Source organism: Macaca nemestrina, chromosome 6 (assembly GCF_043159975.1).
Source record: "Macaca nemestrina isolate mMacNem1 chromosome 6, mMacNem.hap1, whole genome shotgun sequence".
Classification (NCBI taxonomy): domain Eukaryota; kingdom Metazoa; phylum Chordata; class Mammalia; order Primates; family Cercopithecidae; genus Macaca; species Macaca nemestrina.
Window position 1 is genome coordinate 20,421,121 of NC_092130.1, and position 27,061 is coordinate 20,448,181.

The following is a 27,061-nucleotide window of genomic DNA, read 5'->3' on the forward strand; positions in this document are numbered from 1 at the left end:
CCTGATCTAGGAATCCAGAAGTAACCAAAGTAACTAAAGTACTTGCCAAGGTGGATTTCATATTCCAATGGAGGAGATAGCCCATAAAGAAATAAATAATAGATCAGTTCACAATGTATGCTAATTAAAAGGTAAAACCAGGTAAAGAGCTACAGAGTGATAGACGATCCGTTTTAGAATGGGTAATCAGGGCCTCTTTTAGGGGGTCTCTTATTGAGTCCTGAAGGGTGTGAAACCTGTAAATATCTGGAATGAGCACAGGCAGAGGAAACAGCAAGAGCAGAGGCTCTGTCCCTGGTGTGTTCATTAAGGGGACCCATGTGGCTGGAGTGGAGTGAGGGAGGGGGTAGTATCAGAAGAGGAGGTGGGAGAGGGGCAGACCATTGCAAAATGTGGATTTTATGGATGGGAAATCATTGGAGGGTTCCAGCAGAAGCATAGTCTCATTTGCTTTTCTTTCTTTTTTTTTTTCTTTTCTTTTTTTTTTTTTGAGATGGAGTTTTGCTCTTTTGCCCAGGCTGGAGTGATGTGGCCTGATCTGGCTCAGTGCAACCTCCGTCCCCCAGGTTCAAGCAATTCTCCTGCCTCAGCCTCCTGAGTAGCTGGGATTATAGACACCCATCACCTCGCCTGGCTATTTTTTTTTTTTTTGTATTTTTAGTAGGGATGGGGTATCGCCATGTTGGCCAGGTTGGTCTCGAACTCCTAACCTCAGATGATCCACCCACCTCGGCCTCTCAAAGTGCTAGGATTACAGGCGTAAGCTACCACGTCCAGCCTCATTTACTTTTCAAACAGACCATTCTAGTAGCTGGGGAGGAGGGGCAAATTGACCATTTTCTGAGGTGGAAGCCCAGAGTTTAGTTAGGAGGCAACTGCAGTGGTTCAGGCTGGAGAAGATGGGGTGGTGGTGGCAGTGGAGGTAGTGCAAAACAGATGGATTCTGGGTAGCTTCTGATGCTTGATGTGGGGTTTAAGAGTCAGAGAGAAGTCAAGAATGAGCTACGATTTTTATTTTGTGCATTCAGATGAACATTGGTCCATTTCCTGAGATGGGGGGCAGCCATTGTGGGAAAGAAACAAGAGGTCAGTTTGGGACATGTTAAGTTTGAGATGCCTATGAAAAGCCTGAGCTGGTGACATAATTTGGGAGTCACCATTTTGGATAAACTTAAAGTCATGGGAGTGGAGGAGGTGGTCAGGGAGTGAAGAGAAAGGCCTAAGGACTGAGTCCTGGAAACCTCAACATTTAGAGATTGGGAAGAGGAGAAGGTTCTCCACTGAGGAGTGGTCAGCAAGGTTGGAAGCAGTGTGAAAGAAGTGCTCAAAAGTGAAAAACCATGTGTCAGTCACACCAAATGTTGCTGAGAGGTGTAGGAAGATGAGGCCTTGGCTCTGGCAGCATCAAGATCCTTAATGACCTTGACAAGCAGAGTTCTCAAGGAGAAGTAAGGATGAAAGCCATCTTCAGTGGATGGCAGAAAGAACCCGGGGAGGGAAAGTGGAGTTGGGGAAAATAATGTGGAGTGCTTTAGTTAGGGGAAATACTGGGGTAGTTTGGTAGCTGGAAGCAACACAGGTCAACAGAGGAAGAAAAGGAGAGATCAGTGATGCTAGAAAAAAAAAAATATCTTGTCTCTCTGCCCCCAGAGATCCACCTGCAAAATTCCCCTTCTTGCAGAATCCTGTGACGCATGCATGCCATTTTATGCAAACAGATGTTTGGGAGGACCTGTGAGCCACTAATGCAGCAGACACAATCAAACTTCAAATCCCAATTTCGGTTCGGCTGGCACCCTTGCCACATTCCCACTGCCAAGGCAGTGATGAAGATCCTTGTTCATCACTGTATCTTAAGCGTGTCTGGCTGAGAAGAGGCCCCAGCGGCATGCGCTGAGTGGGTGTTGAAGGAATACCTGTCTCTGTTACCTCAGTAATGAGAGTGAGAGAGTGCGGTGCCAGAACACATGGGGTTTAAGGCTTGTAACGGGGGAGAATCCTAACAGAAGGCATCGGGTGCTCTCTGACATCTCTCTGCAGGTGTTTTCCAGGTGAGGGTTGGGGACGGTGGAGAGGAAAGCCTTGTCCAGGGTATTCTCTTGGACAGATCACAGCTCTGGACTGGCCAGCCCTTGGGGCTTTCTGAAGCAGCAGAGGGATCTGGCTGGGATAGGGAAGTCCTGCTCACTCTGCCCTGGTGGGGAAGCTACCAGCCTCTGCCTTTGGAACCCCTTCATGAGAAACCTTCAGGCTCATCCTGGGGTCAGGCTGAAGGGGAAAGAAGGTGGTTACTTTCAACCCTGAATTCTGCAGCAGGTGCTTCCTCATCAATCCCTGCACTACATAAGCTTTTGAGGACTGGCCTTGAGCAGGATTAACTGAACGTCATCCACATCAGATTGAGTCAGAGCCGCGTCCTGCATGTGTGTGCGCACACGTGCAGAGCATCTTAGTAACTGCCTTCGGATAGGGACTGATGAGACATTTAGGTAGTGAGTGACTGGATAATAATTTGTGATATTCATTCATATTTCTGCCCCCACCCATCCTTTCCCCAGATTCAATCAAGTAGCAGGCTTCGTGCCTCCCTCCTTCAGGTGAGGTGTGGGGGAGGGAGGGAAGCAGAAGAAACTTACAAGTTTTCCTGGCTTTTGTTTTCTAAAAGCTAGAGACCAGAAAGAGGGCAGAGGTAGGTGGGAGCTTGGAGAAGCAGGAGGGTGAGAGGAGCTTCCTCCCAGGAACAAAGGAGGATTGTCCAGGCTGGGGGTGTGCAGACCAAGGTTGGTTGGCTGCAAGACTCAAATCCTGGCTCTGCCACCTAGAAGCCATGTTATCTTGGACTAATTACCTTAACTTTTCTAAGCCTAAAAATGAGACAGTAATAATGCCTACCTCATTGATGTGTTGTTCTAACACTGTGGTTTTAGTCCCAATGTTCTGGGTTGTTGATATTAAGCTTTGGAGGTCCCCGAGACACAAAGCTGCCTACCTAATTGGATGGGAAAATAAGTCAAACAACCAAGCACATCTCTTCCTGACTTTATGCCCTCTGACTCCTTTGCAAGTCAAGACCAGAAGATACCAGACCTCAAATCTTTCCCATCATTTCATTAGCTCCGTCAAGACAGAACGGACATTTCTAGGGCACCTGTTAGGTGCCCAATCACTTATTATTGTTACTTTCATCACCATTATGGGGATTGGCTAGGCTCAGCTAGTTGATTTGCACTTAGGAGTTATTTACGTGTCTGGCAGTTGAGGCTGACTGCTGGCCGGAACCTTAGCCGGTAGGAACATCTCCATGTGGCCTCTCCGTGTGGCTTGAACTTTCTCATAGAATGATAGATGGGTTCCAAGGGTGAGCATTCCAAGAGGGAAAGATGGGTGGAAACAGAATCACCTTATATGACTTTGGAAGTCCCACAGGTCACTTCTGCTGCATTGCATGCAAGACATGGATGATTACGCTTCATCTCTAAATGAGAGGAGTGCCAAAGAATCTGCAGAAATATTTTAAAACCACCAGACCTTTCTAAGTATGCAACATTGGACAAGTTACTTGGCTTTTTAGAACTTCACTTTCCTCATCTGTACAGTAATGTTAATAACCATAACACCTTGTTTATAGAAACAAAGTGAGAACTAAATGAGTAAATCTGTGTAAAGCCCTTAGGACAGTGCCTATCACATAGTGATGGCTCAATTAGAGGTAGTGCTTACTTTAAGAATTATCTCATTAATGTCCACCCAAGCCTTTGAAATAGACATTTGATCCCCATTTTGCAGAGGATGAGACAGAGGTCCTAAGAGGACAAGTATCTTTCCCAGCCCAAACATCTTCCCAATTCCCAATAGGGAGTCTCCTCTGGGAATGATGGGGGACATTGGAAAACAGTTACAACTGAGTTCTTCAGGGCCTGGGATAAGTAGAAACCTTCACCTGAAATAGTGCCCCTCAAAGTATTGTTCTTACAGTGTAAAATTGAGTTAGTGGACCACAATTAGCACTATTATTATTTTTTCCAGGTGAGGGTTGGGGATGGTGGAGAGGAAAGCCTTGTCCAGGGTATTCTCTTGGACAGATCACAGTTATTATTATTTTTTGTAGAGACAGGGTTTCACCATGTTGGCCAGTCTGATCTCAAAGTCCTGGCCTCAAGTGATCCACCCACCTCAGCCTCCCAAACTTCTGGGATTACAGGCGTGAGTGACCGTGCCCATCCTCAAATTAGCACTTTTAAAAAAGTGACATCTAATAATACGAAATGGGAACTATTAGAGTACATTTTGTAAATATGGGTAACCTTCATGAAACTTTTGTTTCTTACATCTCTATCCATCAGTGGTTTTCATTTGGGAGCTATTTTACCCCCCCGGGAGGCATTTGACTGGAGACAATTTTGATTGTCAGAGCTGGTGGTGGGAGATGCTGCTAGCTTCTAGTAGGTAGAGACCAGAGATGCTGCTAAACATTCAGCAATTTGCAGGACAGTGCCTGCCCCCTGCCCAACAAGTAATTATCCAAATCAAAATTTCAATAGTGCTGGGATTGAGAAATCTGGATCTGTCTGTATTTATATCTGCATAGCTATATCTCTCTATGTATACTGGGTGGTAATGTAAAATGTATTTCATCCTGTGGGTTGCAGTTGGAAAGTTTGAGAGCCCCTGGCCTAGAAGTCTCTACATGAGTCCAGCTCCTGGACCTTGTTTTGCCCTCAACATTTGCTCATCAGCCCCAGTTAGCATCTGCCCCTGCTCAGATGATTTGGATTTATAATTTGTTTTCTTCTGGTTTTCTTTTACTGTGAGGTCTCCCAAAATAGTACTTATCTCAGGAGAGTTGAAGCGTCTCAAGAGAGAGTCCTCTAATACCTCTTACCCCTGGCTCAGAGAGGTTTGCGCTTTCCTGACGGCTAATTCGAAGACTCCATTTTCTCTGTTTCCTCACACTGGATAATGCTATCACTAATACTGTTGGCTATTAGTTGAGCATTTCCTATATGCCCAGTACGTCTCAGTTCCATGCATTGGCTCATTTATTTCTCATAGCAACTTTGTGAAGAAGATTCTGTTATTCTGCCAGTCTTCCCAATCAGGAAACGGAGGCTGAGAGAAGTTAAATCACTTGTCTAGGGCCACACAGCTGGCAAGTAGCAGAACCAGGATTTGAATGCAGTTCTTTCTGACCTCAAGCCCAAGTCCTAAAGACCAGGCTGTACTACTACTCGTCTGAGCTATGTTTTGGGCATCATAATCTGGGGTTGAAACCCATCTGTCACATAGAAAGATCTCGAAAGAGAAAAAATGTCTCAGTTGGGGCCAGGCAGTGTGGAGTCTTGTTCTGGCTCTCCCTCACACTAGCTATGTGACCGAAGAAAGAAATCTTTTAGAGTGTCATTTTCCTCCTCTTTCAGGTGGAGATTAGTGTACCTGTTTAGCCTGTCACAGGAAAACCGTAATGAGGCAACTCTATGGATATGGAACCTCTTGGGCCAGTTCTGTGGCCATCCACCCAGTCACCTTTCACAGATCTCACCTTGAAACTCCCTTCTTGAATCCTCATTGCTGGCAGGTTGTCAGGGCTCCCTAACCACCCTTCCAACCTGGAGTCCCTCCCTCCACCTTTCTCTCTCTTTTGCTGCCTGGTGGTCCCTGTGAAACACGACTTTCCTTCTTCTATGGCAAATCTGAGGCTCTCCTCACATGATGGTCCGCTTACATTGGTGGGGCTCCTTCTGCTGCCTTGATCTCCCTCTAGCTTCCTTTCCCAGCCCCATCTTCTCTTCCTCATCATGCTTTGTCTCCTCTGCTCTCCTTCTTGCCCTCTCTACTTGGCCACATCTTTTTTTTTTTTTTTTTTTTTTTTTTTTTTTTTTTTTTTTTTTACGGAGTCTTGCTCTGTTGCCCAGGCTGGAATATAGTGGCAAGATCTTGGCTCACTGCAACCTTCTTCTCTCAGGTTCAAGAGACTCTCCTGCCTCAGCCTCCAGAGTAGCTGAGTTTACAGGCATGCACCACCATGCCTAGCTAATTTTTGTATTTTTAGTAGAGATGGGGTTTCACCATGTTGGCCAGTCTGGTCTTGAACTCCTGACCTTGGGTGATCCGCCCTCCATGGTCTCCACAGTGCTGGGATTACAGGCGAGAGTCACCACGCCCAGCCGGCCACATCTTTTAGACCCATTTCAAAAGTTCCATGAAGCCTTTCTTATTCTGTGCAAGCGGACATGAACCCTTGGATTCCCAAAGCCCCTTACTGGTATGCCTACAATGGCTCTTAATAACTTCCACTTGCTGAACAAATACCATGTGCCAGGTATTGCACTAAACATGCTACATCCGAAGTGTGACTGATCTTCATGACAACCTTTTAAGACAGGTATTATTCTCATTTTACAGAATAAGAAAACTGACCCTCTCAGAGGATAGGTGACATGACCAAGGAGACACAACTAATAAATGGGAAAATCAGGATTGTCATCCAGTTCTAGCTGATTCTATGGTTCTAATACTTAACTCGTGTGTTACACAAACGTCTTTCTACCTTGTATGTAAGGTTTTCCTAAATTAATTTTTTTTGGTAGAGATAGGGTCTTGCTGTGTTGCCCAGGCTGGTCTGGAAGTACTGGCCTCAAGCAATCCTCTTGCCTCAGCCTCCCAAAGTGCTGAGATTACAGTTGTGAGCCACTACACCTGGCCATTTTGAATGACTGTACAATCTCCCCTTTCACAATGAAATTTTCATGAGAGCAAACACAGGTTTTGCTCAAGTTCTTGGCTCCAAGCTTTGTGTAGATGTTTAAGAATAGTTTGCAGAATGAATGAATGAAAAAACAAATGAGCGAATGAAGTACTGCACAGGTGTCAGTGGTTGGCTGGGTTTCAGATGGTGTTTGGTGAGGACATAGCATGCCTCTGACAGTAGTGGCTGACACAATATTTGAGAGCATTCACTAGGTTTTAGCGTTTTCCTCTGCTCCCAAGCAGTTTTGTAAATCTCTTGTGAAGATGCTATTTCTCTGAATAAGGCCATCAGCAAGGGCCAAAGCTGTTTGTCTTACTAATCCCAATGAAGTTGTCTCCAAAAATAGCTTATCTGAGGATTGTGCAATGAGGAGGGGAGAACAAAAGCTGAAGTGACAGATCTGCAGAGCTTAGCTATTGTCTCTGGCTTAGTACAGATAAGAGACAGAGCCTTAGAAAGGGCCAGGGAGTTAGGTAGGGGCTGAGCCAGAATCAGACCGTAGGCCTTCAGACTCCATCCCCACTTAGGGGCACAAGGGAGAGCACTGACTATGGAAACACCAGGGTTGCCGGGCAGTGAGTCCCAGATGACATTTGTCAGATGCCACTTCTTACAGGAAGCCCTCCCTGACCAGAACTGCTCCATCAATTTAGTGGTAGGACCCAATGCCATGTGCTTCCCACAGCACTCTGTTCTGCTACTATAGCATTTTCACAGTCATGGCAGGGTAATACACATTTCTTCATTCAAGAATATTTAGTGAGCACCTAAAATGTGTCAGGTACTACATGAAGTGCTGAGAAACAACAGTGAGCAAAACAGACAAATATCCCCACCCTCATGGAATATACACTTCTAGTGTGTGTGTGGGGAAACAGATAATACACATGTAAATAAGTTTGAAAAATATATGTCAGGCAGTGATAAGTACTATGGAGAAAAAGCGGGAAAGGGCAATAGGGATTGCTGGACAGTATTGGCAATAGGGAAGTCACTTTTAAATTGGACGGTAGGAGAAATTGGATGATCACTGAGAAGGTGACATTTGAGCAAAGAGGGGAAGGAGGTCATGGAGGAGGCCACATGGAAAGGAGGGGCTCCAGGCAGAGGGGACAAGAAGTGCAAAGTCCCTGAGCTGGGAGTCGTGAGGCTCCCCATGCCCCTATCATTTGAAGAGTAGCAAACAGGGATGGTAGGAAAGAAGATCAGAGAGGGAATAAGGGCAGGTCATGCCTGTGTGCCCCCTCCTCACCCCAATGCCCACACTTCAGTGAATTATCTTGGACACTAAACCTCTGACTCCAGCCAAGTCAGCTGGATGTCAGCCGCTCATTGCCCAAGGGAACGGCTGTCAAGGGGAAGCTAAAGAAAAAAGTGTCAAATTCTTGGCTCTTAACTTTCAAAAGGCAGGTCCAGGTATAAGCTGGCAAAACTGTGGAAGGATGCAAATTCTTCCAAATCCAACCAACCTTGGGGGGCAACCTCCTTGCAAGAACCTGGAGCACTTTACCATCACCGCCATCCCTCCAATGGGAGATGGAGCCTGACACTGGGGTCTCACCAAGTGAGAACAGTAGTGGACCACTTTCTATCTGTGATGCACTTGAATGGGATTGCTTGCTGACCTGCTGCCTCTCACCCAGGCTGAGTTCCCTGACCCTGGGTCTTGGTCTCCCTCCGTGTTGTGTTCACATGTCTAACACAGGGCCAGATTCCTCACTCTTGTATGTTCTCTTTGGCTTCTTCTGTATATTGAGGAAGCATATTTGTTAAGAAGTTTATAACCTGGGTTCCATGTGTCCTTTGGGAGATTTAGCAGGGCAGGAATAATAGGTGAAGTTTGAGCCTCCTGTGTTCATTTTTCTTTAGCTTTTATTAGATTCTTAAAGGAAATGCTGATCCAGGAAAAGTTGAGAACTGCTGGAACGGAGGATATACAAGGTCCCCCATAGTTAATAAAAATAGTGCCTACTCTGTGCCAAGCTCTTTCATATTTTGTCTCATTTATTGTTCATCCCAACCTTGTGAAGTAGGTGCTATCTGCATCCCCAATTTACAGGCAGAGTGGTTGGCCTCAAGAGGGTAAGTGCTTCACTTGGGTAGGAGAGCTGGGCCTTGAATTCAGGTGCATGCTTGGGGCCACTGTCCTGGTCCCCTCCTCCACCTCTTCTGTCACAGGATGTGCTAATCCTAACACATGTATGCTTCCCTTACCCATTTTGGTTTTGTCACCTGGAATGTCCTATAACTTTTATTAAATGTTTAAAGTTATTTTTAATTTTAGTTTGGACTGATTACCTTTTTGAGTAACGCGTCTTCATGCTGTAGGACAATTTTTGTTTTTTTTTGAGACAGTGAGATAACTCGCTCTGGGAGTTATCTCGGCTCACTGCAATCTCTGATTCCCAGGTTCAAGCGATTCTCCTGCCTTAACCTCCTGAGTAGCTGGGATTACAGGTGCATGCACTACGCCTGGCTAATTTTTATGTTTTTAGTAGAGACAGGGCTTCACATGTTGGCCAGGCTATTCTCAAATTGCTGGCCTCAAATGATCCGCCTACCTCAGCCTCCCGAAGTGCTGGGATTACAGGTGTGAGCCACCGCGCCTGACCAACAAAATTCTTTTACTCTGTGATAAACTTATGTCTTTCTTCTTCAGGGTGGACCCTAAGTCCTAAAACCTGGAATCTGACCCAAAAAACCTGAATTGTTTTGTCTTTATATTCAGATTTTCCAAATTTCATATATCCCAGTAAATAATTGAAGAATGACTACCTCCATTAATAGCTACTGTTCATGGGATGCTCACTGAGTGCCTGGCATGGTGTCAACTGTTTTAGCCTCATGATCTCATTTGATCCTTCCGATGTCCCTGTGAAGTAGTTAGTATTATTATCTCTATTTTATAGTTAAGGAAATGGAGGTTTAGACCCATGATGTAAGCTGCCCAATGTCACACAGCTACTACTGGCAGAGGTGGAATTTGAGTCCAAGTCTGGAAAATTAACTAGTATTCCACTTGCCAAACCACTGGCCTCTTGACTGGGGTTGGCAGATTTATTCCTGTGCATCCTTCAATGGTGACAATGGCCCAGCAGTCTGGGTGGCTGGAGAGGAAAAAGTAGGGCTGCTTTGCTGCCTGTTGGGAGATCAGAACAGAGAGGACCTGTCTGTCTGAGGGATTCTTGATGAACTCTGGGTCCTCCTGGATACAATGAGGTGACTTGGAAAGGCCAGCAAAATGTAGACTCTGGCGAGGGGCAGACCTGGACCCTAGCACCCTCTGGGGCATGTAAGCCACTGCTTGGCCAGTCTTCCTTCTGGAAAGAAACAGGAGGCTGCTACTGCCTCTCTGTGCTGCCTGGGTGACCTCCAAACCCCAGTAATGAATGAGATCATCAGAACTGAGCAGCTCAGGAAATGCCTTTAGTGCCTTGTGGCTTCAGATATCCAAGGTCCAAATTATAACTTGCATCTGCCCAGTGATTTGCATTTCGGTGTTTATACTTCAATGATCTCGTTGAATCCTTTGTGTGTCCTGGTGGGCTGTGATGATCGTGTCCATTTGCTAGACCAGAAGAGGCAAGATGAACTGCCCAAGGTCATGCAGAGCTAAGACTTGAACCCAGGCCCTATTGACTCCAAATCCCATTTACTTGCACTAGACCAGTGATTTTTAAACATCATTCTGTGGAACTCCAGGGTGAATGGGGCAGGCCAGAGCAAGGGTCTCAGGAAGAGGAGGAGGCTGAGGAGGCTCTGTCTTCTTCTCTCCACTCCACTATGAGCTGATCTTTTTTTTTTTTTTTTAAAACGGAGTCTTGCTCAGTCGCCCAGGCTGGAGTGCAGTGGCCGGATCTCGGCTCACTGCAAGCTCCACCTCCCGGGTTTACGCCATTCTCCTGCCTCAGCCTCTGGAGTAGCTGGGACTACAGGCGCCCGCCACCACGCCCGGCTAGTTTTTTGTATTTTTTTAGTAGAGACGGGGTTTCACAGTGTTAGCCAGGATGGTCTCGATCTCGTGACCTCGTGATCCGCCCGTCTCGGCCTCCCAAAGTGCTGGGATTACAGGCTTGAGCCACCGCGCCCGGCCCTATGAGCTGATCTTATATCAGATTTCTGTGTAAGATTTGTTAGAAGATTTGTGTTCCTAACAAAATGTTTTCAGAACTGCCCCAAATGATTCCTTCTTCTCTGGGAATGGAGTTGGGGTTTTTCTTTTCCTAGGGCCCCCTTTTCTCTATTTGGGCAAGAAAAGGACTGCTCTCTGTTGGAGGATATACTTAACTACAGGATGGTAGCACAGGGGAATGTAAAAGGTACTGGACAAAGAGGCAGAAGACCTGGGTTCTACAGCTTTGGTGTGACCCAGTAAAGTTATTTACCTCAGTCTTCCCATGTGTAAAATTGAGGGAGTTGGCCTAGATAATTACTAAAATACAGTTCAGAGCATATAAACCGAGGATAGTGAGATCTTACACAGGGGTATGGCATCTAAAATTGAATGAAAATATAATTTTTTTGGTATGTGCGTTTTTATGGAAAGAGAGTCTATAGCCTTCATCAAAGTCTTAAGGGGGTTTGTGATACAGAATCTCTGGCTTCCTAGGATTTTTTTTTTTTTTTTTCCTGATGGAGTCTTGCTCTTGTCACCCAGGTTGGAGTGCGATGGTGTGATTTTGGCCCACTGCAACCTCCGCCTCCTGAGTTCAAGCGATTCTCCTGCCTCAGCCTCCCGAATAGCTGGGATTACAGGTGCCCACCATCACACCTAGCTAATTTTTTGTATTTTTAGTAGAATTGGAGTTTCACCATGTTGGCCAGGCTGGTCTTGAACTCCTGACCTCAGGTGATCCACCCGTCTTGGCCTCCCAAAGTGCTGTGATTACCGGCGTGAGCCGCTGCGCTCAGCCGATTTTCTTTTTCATTTTTTGACAGAACTGCTGGGCAATCTTGTTTCTCCTTTTGGGGGTATCAGGTTGTAAGAATGTTGTGAGGAAGGCATTTTCAATAAGGAAACTAGGGCAATATACAAAGATAAGCAGAACTAAAAGATGGAAGCTACAGGAAGGAGAAAGAGACTGTGAGTAACTTGACAATCTTATTTGTGCCCCTGTATCCAGACATACCTGACACCCCTACACCTTTCAACTACATCAATCACTGGCTCTTTCCGCTTTAAGTATTTTCTCTCTCAATCACCTACAGAATGAATGGTCGATGTGCTAATATTATTGGAAGAGGTCCTTGCCATTTGCAAAATTATGAAACTCAACTCAGAAAAGCAAAGTAGAAAGAGAAAAAGGGATGGGATGTGGGAAGAGCGTTCCTCCTAGGCTTTTCTGAATCTCTGAAGAAAAATGTTTCATATTTCACTCACTGTCCTTTATTCTGTTTTCAAACTGGGGGCTTTCAGAGGCAGCAAAGACCTTAGAATCAACCCCACCATTACACAGATGGGGAACCAAGATCCAGAGAGGGGATGTAACTCTGCTCTTCATACAATAAATCAGTAGTAGGACTGAGACTGGAACCCAAGTTATTGACTCCAAAGAATGCTCCACCTTTCTGTGTGACCTTCCTCAGTGCTTTTTTCCAGGCAGGGTCACAAGTCAGCAGAGCTTGGGAGGGTTCTTGTGCTCCTGAGTGCTGCTGGGCCCCAAGGATCCACACCTTCTCCAGAAATGTCTGCAGTGTGGATGTCTTTTGAAGTTCTGTGGGCACAGGCAAACAATCAGTGGAGTGTTGGCCTGGGGATGCAAAGGGAAGGGGAAGGGAACCAGCCCCTCTCTCTGCCTGGGCTTTATCCTCTCTCAGGAAATAGGCCCATTTAGGGGACTGGCCCGGGAACCCCAGCTAGGGTTGGGGTTCTAGGGATTAGGGCCAAGCCAGACATTGCTCAGTGTTGGTCACAGCAGGAAGGAGCCGCAGGAGGATTCAGAATCTGCTAAGGGTCAAAAGCGGTTAAGCAGGATTTATTAGGCAAGTCCAGGGCGTCACGTTCAGCCACAGGGCCAGATTGGTGCAGCCCCTTAGGTCAGTAATCGCAAAGGCATAAATGGGACCGAGGGGAGCCAGCACTAATTGTCCTCAGGACGTGGTGAGAGTGGCTCTTCTGGGGTGGAGACTGAAGGGCAGGGGAAAGGAAAGCGAAGAAGGAGCCTAAGACCTAGGACGGGATCAAATCCGAAGCGGAAGGAAGGGGAAACGCAAGGCTCGGCCTGCCGCTCGTCCACAAACCACTCAAAGCCGCACAGGAGAAATGACCTTTAATGTCGACTTTGTTTCCAGCCCCACCAAAGTGCCATCCTTCAGTGAAGTACAAGGAGGGGCTTGAGAGGTACGAAGTCACGACACACACAACGCCCCCGGCTGCCTCCTGGGCGCACACTCGCTCCGCCCCCACAGGGCGGCCCCACGCGCACACACATGCGGAACACACGCACACCGCAAAGACACACTCACTTGCACCCACGGTTAAATACAAGTAGAGAGGGACTCGTTTATATATACACAGAGGGAGAGAGAGAGGTAAATCCCGGCGGCGTCGGGTCCCCCAGGCTCTCAGCATGCTCGGCCCGGCTCTCCGCGTGGTACCTGGCACCCATGCCCCTGCCAGAAAAGCAGCTGCCCCTGTCCCTGGCCCTCCCCCCCGGTTCCCCTTGGGGCGCGCGTCTACCCGGCGTGGACGCTCCCCTCCCCCCTCCACCCCGCCCTCCCCTCCCCCCCACGATGTTTTCCTCCCCAGGGAAAGGAAGCTGCGCACGGGGGCCCTAAAACTGCCCGGGCGCCAGGGGCATGTTGCTTTTGAAGCCCGGCTGCCCGTTGGCCACGTCGGCCGCGGCCTCGCAGCCTCCGTTGCTGGCGCCGCCGTCGGTCCCGGGGCTCTCGGGCTCGGCCAGGAGCTTGAAGGTGAAGAGCTGGCCCGAGTCGTGGCGGCCGCGGCGGCCGGGGGCCTCAGGCGCGGGCAGGCTCAGGAGGGCGCCGGGCGCCTTCCACTCGGGGAAGGCGCACAGCTCGACTGGCGGCGGCGCGCCGCGGCCCAGGTAGCCCGGGCTCGGCGAGGCCGAGGGCAGGGTCCGCTGGCTGCCGCTCAGGCAGCTGCCGCTGTCGTCCAGCGAGTCCTTGCGCGACTGCGAGCGCTCCAGCGAGCCGCCGCGCGTCCACGGCCGGTAGGTGTAGGCGCAGCCGCCCAGGCGACGGCGGCGACGGCGGCGTCGGCGGCCGCGGCACTGGCACCCGAGGATGCGCACGAAAGCGCGCTTGAACTCCTTGCTGGAGCATGGGTAGATGATGGGGTTGAGGCAGCTGTTGAAGTAGCCCAGCCAGAACACCACCTTGAACACGGCGTCGGGGGGCTTCAGGGTGGAGAACAAGGAGCCTGCAGTGGGGAGGGGGGTGGGCACGGGCAGAAAGACAGCAGTTTGTGAGTAGTCAAGCTCTCGCCCCAATATGCTCCTCAACATTGTCAACCCGCAGCGTTTCTGCCGCCAGGCCTTTCCCCGAGCCAGTTCCTTGGCCCGGAATACCTCCCTTTCCATTTCAAAATGAATGAATCCTACATTCATTTTTAGGGCCAGCCTCAGTAACTTCGCCTTTGTCCATGAAACCTTTCTTGATCTAGTTGAACAGCATCTAAGCTCCTATAATTTCTTCTGGTAGCCCTTGGCACCTTCTATCAAAGTGGTAACAATAATCGCCCACAATTGCACATCGCTTTTGGGTCAGGCACTGTGCTAGGTGCTTTCGCGATATTAGTTTATCCTTCACAAAACGTCATGAAGTAGATGCCGACTTATTTCCGTGGAAAGTAGAAGGTGTATTGAAGACCTAAATGTGAAAGGTAAAGTTTTAAAGGTAAAAGAGGACAACATAAAAGACTATTTTTTTGATCTAGGGGTGGAGAAAAACAGTACTTCAAAAGGACGAATCATGAGGCAAGAATCTGAGAAGATATTTACAATGTCCAAAACAGTCAAGCGATTGATATTTAGAATATGCAAGGAACTCTTACAAATCAGCAAGAAAAAGTGTTCCCAGTAGAAACACTTTTTGGGCAATGGAAATTAGCAGGAAATTTACAAAATAGGAAACTCAAGGGCTAATGAACATATGAAAAGATAATCAAAATATCAGGCAGTCAAATAAAATAAAAACCGCAAAGAGGCTGAGTGCAGTGACTCATGCCTGTAATCCCAGCACTTTGGGAGACCAAGGCAGGAGGATCACTTGAGCCCAAGGGTTTGAGCTCTGCCTGGGCAGCACAGGGGGATCCCGTGTCTACAAAAGAATTAAGCATTAACCAGGCGTGTTGGTGCGTGCCTGTAGTCCTAGCTACTTGGGAGGCTGAGGCAGGAGGATTGCTTGAGCGCAAGAGTTCAAGGCTGCAGTGGACTATGATCGTGGCACTGCGCTCCAGCCTGGGTGTCAGAGCAAGACCCTGTCTCTAAAAAAACAACAACGAAAATGAAAACCACAAAGGAACGTATCTGATAGGCTGGCAAACATTAGGAAGCTGGATGCTTCCAAGTTCACACAGGGGTGTGGCGTGTGGGGACTCGAGGAGCTTTGTGCGTGGCTGGTGGGGGCACAGGCTGTACACACATCCTGGAGATGACTCTGGTAGCACTTGGTCTAATTAACTATACATACATCTTGTGACCCAGCCATTTTGCTCCAGGTCACAGATCTCAATGAATTTTCACACAAGTCCATAAGGGTTCATATATGAGGGGGCTCATGGCAATATTGTTTGTAGGGACAGAAGGTGGGAGACAACCTGGATGTCCCTCCCTGGGAAAAGTAGAATGGGGTAGATGCATTCTTAGATATTATGCAGCATTTAGAGGCCCGGGGTGACATGTCCACATGACCACATGGAAAGATCTGAAATACATGGTTCTTTGTGAAAAAAGTAGGAAATAGAATGAGGTTTATGACATAATACTATTTAAGTAGCTCACCAAACAACCACATGCATTTTTGCAAAAACACACTCAAATTAACAAAAACATATTAAAGACAGAATGCCTAGGGGTGGAAGCGGAGGGAAATGGGTATGGGAATAAAAGGAAATAAATCAATATAATGAGACAGGCCTGGCATAGACTCATGATGATGAGATGTTACGAATAAGAAACATGATTAACTCACCCCTCTGAATTTGAGATCCCAAAACATTTTATGGCAATATTCAAAACAATTTCCATTTTAAATATAAGTCAGCTGAAACTTAGAGAGGTTAAATGACTTGCCCCAGGTCACACACATGCATGTAATATATCTGGGATTTAAACTAAATTCTATTTGAATAAAAATGTGTCTTTTTTTTTTTAAAAAAAAAGAAGATGCAATTAATAATCTGTGTAGAGATAAGAAAATATAAAAATGCAAAAAGAAAAACTATTTTAAAAGCACATATAACTCTGCAGTGCCAAAATACCATATTTTAGTGTCTATACTTTCAGATTTTTCCTCTTGTATATACAAATTTAAATATCTTAAGAAAATGGAATACTTTCTAGAACATTTTGTACCTTCTAACCGTGTCTTTGTCCCTGCCACCTGGCTTGTGGCATATTTTGTATTCCTGACTTCTCAGACTGAGCTTCCCAAGGGCCTCGTCTGTGGGATCATCACTGAATTTATTTGTTAAAAGAAGAGTCAACACTCTTAGAGCATATCTGAATGGGAGGGATCTTAGCAACTGCCAAGTCCAACCAGTTTGCAAGTGGAGACACCAAGACCCAGAGAGTAGCTGAAAATCCCTGAGGTGGTTGGCACAGATGCCACATGGATTCCCATCTTTGATTTTGGATTGCTCTTGCATTTCCTCTCTGTAGCATTTCACTTTCTTGATTATTTGAGATTTGGCCTGTTTCAAACCTCAAATAATCAAGAAGAAGAAATATAGGAGCCTGACTCCTAATTCTCTGCACAGTAACTCAGTGGTGGCTACTGGGGGGGCAGTGGCTGGGCTCTTGGTGCAGGACTAAGTCAGTCAGGAATTCAACTTAGAAAGAGGGTTATCCATACCTGGATGTAAGCGCCAAGTGTAAGTACTGACCTCTTTTCAGGTCAGGGGGAAATGTGGCAGTGGGATACTTTTTAGGTTTGGTCTAGGTGAGATAAGGGAGGGCACTATCTTGTGGCCTGTTTTGTGACAAGATTCACACCATTAGTTTGGGGTTTCACCATTGGAGCTACTCTTTTGGATTAAGACTCTGTACAGAAGGCCCCAGCTGAAATGCAACTATGGTATATGAACACCTAGTTATCCCCTGATGCGGGGAGTTGTCTCTGTCCACAGGGATGGGCTTATTTCTGTCACTGAGTCTGAAGAACATAGGAAACTGGCCTTGACAAAATGGGACACTGGGGGATAAATTTTGGAGAGGGCCAGACATGGTGGTTCACGTCTGTAATCCCAGCACTTTGGGAGGCCAAGGCGGGAGGATAGCTTGAGACCAGGAGTTCGAGACCATCCTGGCCAACATGGCAAAACCATGGACAGGATCTAGAGCAGGAAAGCATGTTTGTTGAGGACCAACTTGTAACTTCATTTGGTGCCAACCCTGTTGAAGGTGGTTGTGAAATAGGCAAATGGATTAATGAGGACACAACCTGAGAAACTGGCTCTTTTAAAGGTTGCACGAATATCAATAATGCTAATAGCTACGATTCATCATAGCCAACATTTATCTTGTGTGTGTGCTCTGCAGGTCCTGTGCTAACTCTTCACACCACTAGCTTATTTAATTTTTATAATTGGAATGTACCAGTGAGGAAGGTACTGTTGTTGGTCCCATTGTTTTGGATCAAGAGACTAGTATATGGTAGTCATAGTTATTTAAATTCTTATATGTTCATTCATGTGTTCATTCATTCATCCGTCCCACAAACACTAAGCTCCTGCTAAGTGCTAGGCATGAGGACAAGCTATGGGAATACAGAGATGAGTTTGGGGTGTGGTGTTGCACCATGGCAGCTAACAGGCCATTCAACAGAGCAAATGTAGCATTAGGAAGGGCATACATTTCACTTTCCCCCTATGTACGTGTGGCATATGTTTTTTGGTTGTTCTTCACGTCCATCACACTGGAAGTGCCTTGTCAGGGACAATGATGGGCTAGATTTTTGCCTTCGTTTTCTTACAAAGTACCCTCCAAGGACCATGGCCTTGAGAAGTGTTCAGCCAAAGGTGAGGGGGTGATGCCAACTTTTCTCATGGGCATTTACTGCCACATTTTGGATTTGGGCTCGTTACACTGTTTATTTGTCTGAGAAGAAGCAGCCAAGGGCCATTCTTTGCCCTTGGCTCATTATGATTAGGCAGTGTGGTCAAGTGGCTGGAACCCAGAAATTGGGATGACACAGACCCATATTGAAACCCCTCTTGAGTTATTAGCTGTTCAGCTTTAGAAGAGTTAATTAGCCGTCTCAGCCTCAATTTTCCCATCTGTAAAATGGGGACAATATCTGTGTCATAGAGTTACTATGAATACATGAAAATATCCATGTAAAATACTTGACACAGAGTCTGGCATCTTGAAAATAATAAGTAGTGACCATTTTCTAAATATACTTTATATCCTGGCCCATTCTTCTCGAGGAACTCAGCTCTGATTAGCCCCACCCAACTCAGATGGACTTCTTTATTCTGCACCCCATAGAATTCATACAAGCAGATCGTATTTTGTTATTTTATTATTTGCTTTTTCATGTTAAGCCATCCCAGGGCTGGCTGAATCCTGGTTCGTCACCCAGATTGTAAATTCCTTCTGGGAAGGAGCTATATCTTCATTTCTTTTCTTTTCCCTTCCAGATTTGTATATTTTTTTATTTCAAAAGTAATCCATGCTGAATTTAAAAAATACATATCACAAAAAGTCTAAGTCTAGAGTAAAAATACTCCACTTAAGCAGAAGGGATCAGAGTTAACAGTTTTATTTTGAATCCTTCCAGATTTTAAAAAATGGGGTCATACTGCACATTCCTTTCCCCAAATTGCTCTCTTTGCTTAGAGTATGTAAAAGATATTTCCCTGTCAAAGTATGTGGTGCTATTTCACTTCTCTCCCCGCCCCACAAGGGCTGCATTACATCCTACTGTCCGGATAGATGGTAGTTTTATTTAATGCCTTCTCTATAGGTGATTTCCAATTTTTGGCTATTATGGACTGCAGTGATGAAAAGCCACATGCATTCACTTTTTGCATGCACATTTGAGTGTTTCTGTGCAATAAATTCCACATGAGGAGTCACTGGGTCATCTCCACTTTTAAGCACTGTCAGCCAAATTGCCTTCTGAACTGGTTGTACTAATTTACCCACCTATCAACTGTGCCTGACTCTGACATTTTCCCTACAACTCCCCAGCTCTGGGCTCTTTCAGCCTTTTTACTCCTCACTTGTTTGGTAGGTGAACACTGGTGTTGCCCTCTTGTTCCATTTGCATTTCATTTTATTTTGTCCTCCTGCAGAGGAGGGCACCCTGAACAAGTTCTCAGTGACTTCTGACAGGGAGTCCCCTTTTTTATTGGAATGGGACTCCCTGGGATAGAATCCTGGCTCTGGCCATGTGACCTTGGGCCAGTTTCATACTGTTCCTAAGCCTTAGTTCCTCATCAGTAAGATGGGCTAATAATAGTACTAACCTCTCTGATTGTTGTGAGGATTAAGCAAGGTGAAAACATGTAGAGTCCTTATGAGCACTCTGGATCCCAGATGTCTGCCACCCAGTCAAGTCTGCATGAACAGTAATTAACTGAATAATAATTATTGTCCCTGTAAATCCCTGATTGGGCTGGAAATCTAATTTTAGGAAACATATTTGGGACCTATTTTACTAACTCCATGTATTATTTTGGGTAAACTGCTTTCCAATTTTGTGCCTGTTTTCCTTCTTTAATTGAGTGGTGTGAGGTGGGTCTTTTTCAGTGTTAAAATTTAGAGTTCTGGCCGGGTATGGTGGCTCACACCTGTAATCCGGCACTTTGGGAGGCCGAGGTGGGCAAATTACCTGAGGTCAGGAGTTTGAGACCAGCCTGGCCAACATGGTGAAACCCTGTCTTTACTAAAAATATGAAAATTAGCCGAAATGCTCCTGAACCCAGGAGGTGGAAGTTGCAGTGAGCTGAGATCACTGCATTGCTCTACAGCCTGGGCTGTCTCAAAACAAAAACAAAAACAAAAACAATTCAGAGTCCTCATGAAGTCAGAGACCAAAGCCTTGCCATCCCTGCTGGGGCGTGCCTGCTTCCCTAGACTCTCACCACAGCAGGGCAGTGTGGGTCAGGGACTGGACCGCCAGGCTGCCACGGATTCCACAAAATTTTCGGCCCCCTCCTTCCTCCTTCTTCCTCTGCCAGCACAGTAGCTGCTGGGATTAGGGGGGTCCCGTTTGCTGCACTGGCCTGCCCTGGTGGAAACCAAGAAGCTGTCGTTAAGTGACAAGATGCTGAGCCTGTTGGGCATGTAAGAGGATGTGTGACAGGGATCTTTTCTCCTGGGCAGCCAAACAGACCTGTCATTGGAGAAGAGTGTGGTGGGTGAAGCTGCTGGGAGAGGGGAGTAAATACAACAGGAAGTGTGGGTTCCTGGAAGGCCCAGACACTCTGTGCTGGAAGTCAGGGCTGCGCTGGGCTCTTTAACAATGCCATTAACCCCCTGTGCATGTTCCCGAGCCTGGCCCTGAGCCTGCCTCTGCTTCTCTTGCTCATGGAATGTTCCCGATGCTCCTTGGCCTGCCTCTTAGAATCATGGCTTGCAAGGCCTAGGAAGCCTCCTTCCTTAATGGAGGGTCAGTGAGGGTGAGGGGAGTGACTCACTCAAGGTCACTCACCTGGTGAATGGCAGAGTGGCCACCAAGACCTGTTCAAGTTTCCATTCATTTGCTTCATTAAATATTTGTTGAGGCAGTGGAGTTTAGTGGTTAAGGACCTGCTCAGCCATCACAGGTAGGTAGATCTGGGTTCAACCCTAGCCCTGGCATTCTCAGCTCGGTAAACTTGGAGAAGATCCTTAAGTTCGGTGAGGCTTGGTTTCCTGGAAAATGGGGAGGGTAATAATTCTTTTCTGTACGGATGAGGTAAGCTAAGGCTTGGTAAGTACCTGGCACATTGAAAGCACTTAATAAGTATAGCTATGATGACTGCTTTGAGCGCTGCTACTATTACAACTGCCAGTGCTGCTGTTACCACCGGTACCACTGCTACCGAGTTGAGGAAGGTGGTGAAGAGGATGAGGTCTTTGTGCTGTCTGGGCATTGAGACTTACCCTACTGCTCTTTCCAATACCAGCTGAGTCATGGGCTCCACATGGCTCCTGAACCTGCTAAAATTGTGGGCAACATTCCTACATTTTTCTTGGTGAGATTCTATAGCTGTCTTCATGGTCTTAAAGGGATCAGTAACCCTCAAAGGGTTGAGACTCACTCATCCCAGGTCTAAAGCTTGCTAAGAATTCATCATTCTGCCACCTGGACCACCATTTATTTAGTGCTTTCCTTTGCACCAATTAGCCTTTGGTATCTCAATTCTTTTGAGCTATCTATCACTATTTTAAAACTTGCATCATTTGCTATAAATAAAACATCATGGTGGAGAAAATAAGATGAAAACAAAACAATGTTTGTACCTACTGGATAGCTCCAGACTGTGGTGTGAATGAGGCCTGCTCCCTCTTTCTCCAAAAGGGAGATTAGCAGTGGTTGAGAGGTGCTGAAGACATTTTGTCCCTAAACTGAGAGGCACTCCTCTCTGAGGAACCTAAAGGATTGAAAGAGAAGTGAACAGGGAACCACTTTGTCTCTGGAGAGCTCAGGCCCTGGCACACATAGTAAGTGCTGAGCAGATATTTGCTCAGTGATGGCCTGACTGAATATGTGACTCACAGTGTCTTGTGCTATCTCTAGATGTCATTTCAATCTTGCACACCACCCAAATCCATAGTGAATTTCACCTGCTGTGTAGGTACAGCCCTGGGAAAGCACATGTGGGAGGCATTTCTATTATTTTATTCTTTTTTTTTCCGGGGTGGGGTGGTGAGGGGAGGAGGGATAAATTGAGGAACAATGTTGCCGTGAGCCCACCCACGTCACTTGGGCTTTGAGTGCCCAAGGGCGATTTAGAGGGACTAGAAGTGCAAGGATCAAAGACTCACATTGAGCAGGATATACACAGGGAAAAACATTTTTTGGCTGGACATGGCCCCAGCAGGTCATCCTTAAGGTGCCATTCAACAAATCTGAACAGTAAACAATGAACACTGGAGGTCTCAACCCTCTGTGAACCTCTGCTCATCAAAACCTCAGGGCATGTCTGTGGAATAGTGGCTGCCATTTAACAAGCTCTGACTCTGTGCCAGGCAATGGGCTAAGCGCTTAACTGCTGTTGGGCCAGTTACTCCTTCAACAGCCACTGTTCCCAGGGCAGCCCCTCATGACTGTGTTCTAGAAGGAACCATTCATACTGTCATTTGCAACAATTCTTGATGACTGTGTCCAACCTGCATCACCGGCCTGGGGGCCACGATTCTTACACATGGCGGAACAGAAACTCAAATTTGATAGGTAACTCAAATTTGATAGGTAAGTTGCCTAAGGCCACAGAGCTAGTAGGTAACAGAGTTAGAATTTAAATCCAGGCAGCTATAACGGGGCTCTTAATTACCACAATGCAGCTCACAGGAAAACAAAATATACATACTTATGTGTGGGGAGATATATATATATATATATATATATATATATATTTGTTGTTTTTTCACTGTCAAGTCTCAACATAATGCTCATGTATAGAAAGGTCTGGGAGGGTGTGCACTGGAATGTCAACTGTGCTTATCTTTGAGTGCAGGGGAATTATGGGTGAATTTTCCTTCTCTGTGCTTTTCGGTATTTTCCAAAAATGTTCTCCATGAACACAAATTCCTTCTGTAACTGGGGAAAATCCAATGAATGTTATCTGAAAGCTAAAAGACAGGCCAGGTGCAATGACTCATGGCTATAATCCCAGGACTTTGGAAGGCTGAAGCAGGAGGATTGCACGAGTCCAGGAGTTTGAGAACAACCCAGGCAACATAGATGTCTCAAAAAGAAAAAAAAGAAGAAGAAAAAGAAGAAATAAAAGCTAAAAACCAAACAAGCCAAAAAGGAAAAAAAAAAAAATTAGCCAGGTGGCGTGGCCCCCACACCTGTGGAGCAGCTACTGGGGAGGCTGAGGTGGGAGGATCGCTTGAGCTCGGGAGGTTGAGGCTGAAGTGAGCTATGATCGCACCACTACATTCCAGCCTGGGCAACAGAGTGAGACCTTGTCTCAAAAGAAAAAAAAAAAAAGAAAGAAAAAAAAGAAAAAAAAAGCTGAAAAACAAGCCAAAAGATGCTGTGCGTATTGGGTCCTCGTTATGTGCCTCCAACTTTCTTAGATCCTACTTCATTTAATCCCGACAATAGCTCCCTGAGCAGTGTGGGCTTCTCCCTACTTTACAGATGAAGAAATGGGTAGATGGCAGCACCAGTGTGAGGTCCCTCACAGGTGAGAGAATGAGAGGTTTAAAATGAAATCAGATGATTTGAGAGATTTGAAATGAAAATGAAATCAGATGATTTCAGAGGTTTGAAATGAAATCAGACAGATGGCAGCACCACTCAGACAGATGGCAACACCAGTCTGAGGTCCCTGAGAAAGAGAGTTTTTAAATGAAATCTTTTGTTATTAAGCCCAGTAACCCCCTCGTTAGTTCCTGGTGTGCCTGTGGTCCCCTGTCCCTATTGCCTTATTGTAGGGCATAAGTGGAGGAATCTTTTTAGTCTTTACGTATTCTTTTTTCTTTGAGACAGGGTCTTACTCTGTTGCCCAGGCTGGAGCACAGTGGTATGATCTCGGCTCACTGTAACTTCCACCTCCCAGATTCAAGTGATTCTCCTGCCTCAGCTTCCTGTGTAGTTGGGACTATAGGTGCGTGCCACCACACCCGGCTACTTTTTGTATTTTTTGGTACAGACAGGCTTTCATCATGTTGACCAGCTGGTCTTGAACTCCTGACCTCAAGTGATCCACCCACCTCGGCTTCCCAAAGCGCTTCTTTACATATTCTTAAATCCATTGGTCTTCACTCAATATTGGCTGAAGAAATGATGCAGTGAGTGGGCTCAGAGACTGCGGCGTGGTGTGGGGACCTAAAGCATCATTTATCTGGTCCACAAAATGCCAGCCATGGGCTGCGTGGTTTCTAACATTCCTCCGGGCCCTGACGTTCTGGGACTCTGGGATTATAAATTTGATTTGATTTATTTCACAGTCAGTGTCAAACAAGCCAGTGACCTCAGGGGAGTCAGTGGGTGGAGAAACTGTTTCGATCCTCTTGTAAATGGAGTGGAACTCCTCTCCAGCACGGCTCTTATTAGGGGCACTTGGCTACACCGTCAGCCAAACCACATTTCCTCAGCCGAAACAATTTGGTCTAGTAAAAACTGGAAAAATTTACAATAGTTCCTGCTTCTTTCAGCACCAGCTTTGTAAAAGGTTTCCTTGGATTTGGAAATTCCCTTCAAGGTTTTTCCAGTTTTATTTGCCACTTAACCCTGGAATGAGATCATAAACTTGTCCAATTAATACAATATCTTTGGGCCAATAGAGCCATGTTAAGTTTTAAAACAAACACTGAAAACAATAAAAATCACCAGAGTCACCTTTTACAACGACTCCATTCCCAAACCAGTTATTAAGGTACCACATTTACAAACATTCTCTATTGTTAATTTTCCAACAGCCCTGCTACTATGTATTTCATTTTACAAATGAGGAAATAAGGCTTAAGAGGTTAACAAGGTCACATGCGTAGTATGTGGTGGACTGAAATTAAAATCCAATTTTGAAACGTGGGTTTTTACTCGTTTAATAATAAGGAAAAGGAGCATTTATTCATTTCCTTAAACACTAGGGAATTTCTCCCTTAACTGGGAACACTGAATTGTCAAAGCACTTTTTCTGAAACTAAAATGTGGCATTTATCCCTTTCGACCTTGGATTACAATTGCTTAGGTCTATATCTCATCTCCTCTGATTTGACTGTGAATGAATAGAAAAGAGAGTTCATGTCTGACTCTTGTTTCTCTGCCCAAGGCCTACCTAGCACAGTGCCTGACATGTGAAAGGCACTCAGCCAACAGGTGTTGCATGAATAATAGTGATAAAAATAATAAAACCAAAATACATTAGTCTCTGGCTATGCAAAATGAAGTTCATGGATAAGCAGCACCTGAGTGCTGGTTAGACATGCAGAATCTCCCATCCAGTGCATCAGAATCTGTTTTTTTTTTTTTTTTTTTAGAGCTGGGGTCTTGCTATGTTGCCCAGGCCAGACTGGCCTTGATCGCTGGGTTCAAACAATGCTCCTGCTTCAGCCTCCTGAGTAGTTGGAACTACAAGCAGGTATCCTCATGTCCAGTTCAAAATCTACTTTTTAACAAGATCCTGAGGTGAGAAGTATTGCCTTAGCTCACATTACAATTTTACTTTTTTTTTTTTTTTTTTGAGACGGAGTCTCGCTGTGTCTCCCAGGCTGGAGTGCAGTGGCGTGTATCTTGGGATTCATGGGTGAGCAAAGGCCGGGCTGAGAGCCACCTCACTATGGGGTTGACTCTCTTGGCCCCGATCCTCCAGTGGCTCCTCTAGTTTATAGGATAAAGTTCAAACTGCTTAGATTAGAATACAGGACCTGTTCAATGTGGCTGCAACGGACTGATTCTCTGCAACAGCATTGACTTTTCTGGCCCCTTTTATTCACACTGTTCACACTGGCCTGAGATGCTCTTTTCTCTCCATCCTTTCCAGGCCTGGTTCACATTCTTTCTTCTCATAACCACTTTCCTCTGAAGTGTGAAAGCAGAGGGAAGGAATGAACAGCCCAAGAAGACCTGCTCAGATCCAGATGACTTACACACCTGACCTATTAATATTTTCATCTTCACAATAACACGGGGGGATGCCTCATGTAACGCCTTGGGTTCTGTAACTCCCAATTTACAAATGTGGAAATGGAAGCCGTGAGTGTATGGAACTCACCCAATATGACACAGATATTAAGTGGTAGAGTTATGATTGAAACACTAATCTTCCTGGCCTCAAATTAGTTTCCATAATACACAATATTATTTCTAAACTCTTAGAGTACTTCTGGGGTGGGGAAGGCCGGAACTAGGTACTTAGGCTTTTTTGTAAGTTTTTTTTACATTTTTAAACTTTTTATTAAACTAATATTATTTTGCTTCTACAAATGACGACTCCTAGAAGTAATGACATCTTCACATATATTTTATCTGGCTATTAAGATGCAAGTATCTAGAAGCCAGGGATTTTGTGCCACCTTTAACTTGACAATACTGGTTAAGCAGATAATTCAGTGCCGTGTAATTTCAGGGGCTCACAGGCCTGCTGAATCTCATCCACGGATGTCCAGGAAGTACACGGCCCCCAGCTTAAGAGTCTCTGCTCTTCTCGCTACAGATTTCCATCATAATAGTTGAACTTATTTAAGGGTTTGTCTTCCTTGTTCACAAGCTCCTTAAGGCCAGGGTCAATCTTACTCATCTTGGTTTCTCTAGCACCCAACATAGAGCTTGTCTTATAGTGAATGTGTAAAAATACTTGTTGAACACATAACCTCCTTTTCATGTGCCTAACTCAGTATTGGGTTCATAATAGATGCTGAATAAATGGCTGTTGCCTGTATTTGATTCCTTTCTCTTCTTTACGTACCTAAATGACATTCATGTGCCTACACCCAGCTCGGTTTCCATCTTCTCCCCAAACCCTTTCTGACTGCTCCAGACTTCTTTTTTATTTACCATCAAAGTCCATAGTACATGGATTAATCTAAAGTGCCATTGTTAGGGGGTGTGCCTCTTAACTCTTTGAGAACTGTAAAAGCTCCTTAAAAATGAGGTCTGTGTCTTGCCCTTGTAGCACAGGCCTTGGTATGCAGTCAGTGCCCATTGATTAGCACTGACTAACTGACTGACCCATTCCAACTTCCAGTAGGGGAGCTACCTTTTGGCTTAAGCCCAGAGTTGAAAGCAGATGGGATGAAATAGTTTCTGCAGCACTAAGGTTCCATCTTTGATGCCAGACTGAGTTTGTTCCATGCTTTGACCTCATTGGAAATAGCACTTTCCCTGCAGAACACTTTTAGAAACTGAGCATTGGTGGGACTTACTGTGAAGAAGCTATAAAACTTTATAAAGGGTCATAAAAGAAGACATCTATAAATGGAGATACATAAATTGCTTTTGTACAGGGAGTCTCTATCCAAGATA

The 27,061-nt window shown here is 45.7% G+C and overlaps 1 protein-coding gene across 2 annotated transcripts in view; it reads right to left on the reverse strand.

Moving 5' to 3' along the window:
* Nucleotides 1-13,000: 13,000 nt before the first annotated feature.
* LOC105482341 (adrenoceptor alpha 1B) overlaps nucleotides 13,001-27,061 on the reverse strand; it is a 57,064-nt gene continuing 43,003 nt past the window's right edge. Inside the window, exon 2 of one of the 2 annotated variants that reach the window (XM_011742371.3) lies at nucleotides 13,001-14,129. In XM_011742371.3, the coding sequence (XP_011740673.1) occupies nucleotides 13,522-14,129 (608 nt within the window). In that variant the 3' untranslated portion in view covers nucleotides 13,001-13,521. The remainder of the gene's footprint in view (nucleotides 14,130-27,061) is intronic. The other variant, XM_024792980.2, reaches the window with a different exon arrangement.